The 1,814-nt window shown below is 39.2% G+C and overlaps 1 protein-coding gene across 1 annotated transcript in view; it reads right to left on the bottom strand.

The window, feature by feature from the left end:
- LOC119584996 (breast carcinoma-amplified sequence 3 homolog) overlaps window positions 1–1,814 on the bottom strand; it is a gene marked incomplete in the record, with an annotated part of 31,901 nt that overhangs the window by 1,741 nt on the left and 28,346 nt on the right. Inside the window, 1 exon segment of the mRNA XM_037933606.1 lies at window positions 1–762. Within this exon segment, the coding sequence (XP_037789534.1) occupies window positions 1–762 (762 nt within the window).

The raw sequence follows: 1,814 nt of genomic DNA on the forward strand, positions 1-1,814 counted from the left end.
GAATTAAATCAGGAATTTTCTTCTCAGACTTAACATGAACACTGCCTTTCTTGCTGCTGGAAAGTGAAGAGCTGCTGGACGATTTTCCATCATCAACTGACTTTCCAGAGTTCTTTGAGGAGGACATGCTGTCACCTAATGAACTAGGCTCGTTGTCAGGCAAGGAGGAGGACTTAGAGGATGAAGACATACTTTCTTTTTTATAGAGGTCATCCTCAGTGACAAAGACAACTGATTCCTTATTATCTGCCTGTTTAGTGTATGAGGTCACCATCTTTCCACTTGACTTTGGTGTGGGTGTTGTTCTTTTTACTACAGGCTCTTCTGGTTTTCTTCTCACCTGAATGAATTCTGGACTTTGGCTGACTGACCTCATAGGAGGGCGGTCAATGGGTACCCACACCGAATCTGAAGGATCATCAACCTTAAAATTTGAAACCAGTGTTGAACTGAGCTCTTCTGCTGATGATGTCAGAGCTCTACTGTCCTCAAGACTGGATGTTCTCTGATTCAGAGGAGAGGACCTCAGGGAATCAGGGTGTGTGACAGCCACCTGATGCAGGCGTGTGGTAACAGCCTGCACTTCTTCCCCAACATGAGAAGATGGCCTTGAGGATACACGAGACATGGCTGGGGAGGCCGAGGACATAGCACGAACAGAGGATGGCCCTGGAGGATCACAACTGATGTCCATCACATCAGTCATATCCAGGGTCGACTCATGGCTGTCCGCTCCGTGGGAAGTCATGGCACCATCCTCACCTGCGGACGAAACAACACTTCTCACCACCACGTGTTTTCATTCTCTTGAGAAAGAGCTTATGTCTACACAGATCCTTAAAAGATATATATTTTAATGTCAAGGCATTATAAGGTTTGCATGCTTACTGTATTGATTATGAAATCTAAAACTTTCTGGGACTCAGACAGAGTTAGTGTTTTATTTTTCTCTCTCTTTCAGTCACTGGTCTCAGGAGTGCTTACACACATCTCCAAAACACAAGAAAACCTTGTTGTAAGGACGTTCCATGTTCACATGGAGCAAAATGCCCACTTGCTCATGAGTTTCTGCTTTCATGATCACTGGTATTTGTCCTTCTTGGGGTTAGTACTAAATTCTTGGGAGAACTTTAAGTGTACATTAATTACCATGACTTAAGTGTGGTCTTCTGTTGAGATAAACACCAGAAATATATTCTTATGACTTTGAGCATCAGTGTATATCAAACCCTTTGGGATGATAAGTTTATGTGACCTCTTTGTTACTCTACCATTTCTTTGGACTTTCATATATCTACTTCATATAAAAGTGAATACACAGCATATTCTTCCCATTCATCTATGAAGTCTCTCTACTGTGATATGAGCCTGTGACAGGCAAAAACTAAAAAATACTATGGAATTTTTAAAAAATTCATGTGTCAGGATTTGTATCTACAGCAAGCCAACATACTTGTCAAGTAATGTTGAAAAATCTTAATATAATTGAATAATCAATATCAATTTTATCCGAGCAATGTCACATTTTAAATCCTTCAGGGTCTGACAAGAAAATGCCAACGAGTTCCAGGCCTTCTATAAGATAGATATTTATCTCAAAATACATCAAGACTTCACTTACAGATACAAAAATCAGTGAGAGATTTTTCTTTTTTACAAACTTCTATTTCTAAGTCAATTGTAAATATCAATACTTATATAATCCAGCTCTAAAGCAAAACAAATAAAACAAACTGTCAGAGTATATCACATAAACTGAGAGAGCACAATGATTTAAGTTCAAATGAAATGTGAAAATGTAAGTATTTGTTATC

Source organism: Penaeus monodon, chromosome 19 (genome assembly GCF_015228065.2).
Source record: "Penaeus monodon isolate SGIC_2016 chromosome 19, NSTDA_Pmon_1, whole genome shotgun sequence".
Classification (NCBI taxonomy): domain Eukaryota; kingdom Metazoa; phylum Arthropoda; class Malacostraca; order Decapoda; family Penaeidae; genus Penaeus; species Penaeus monodon.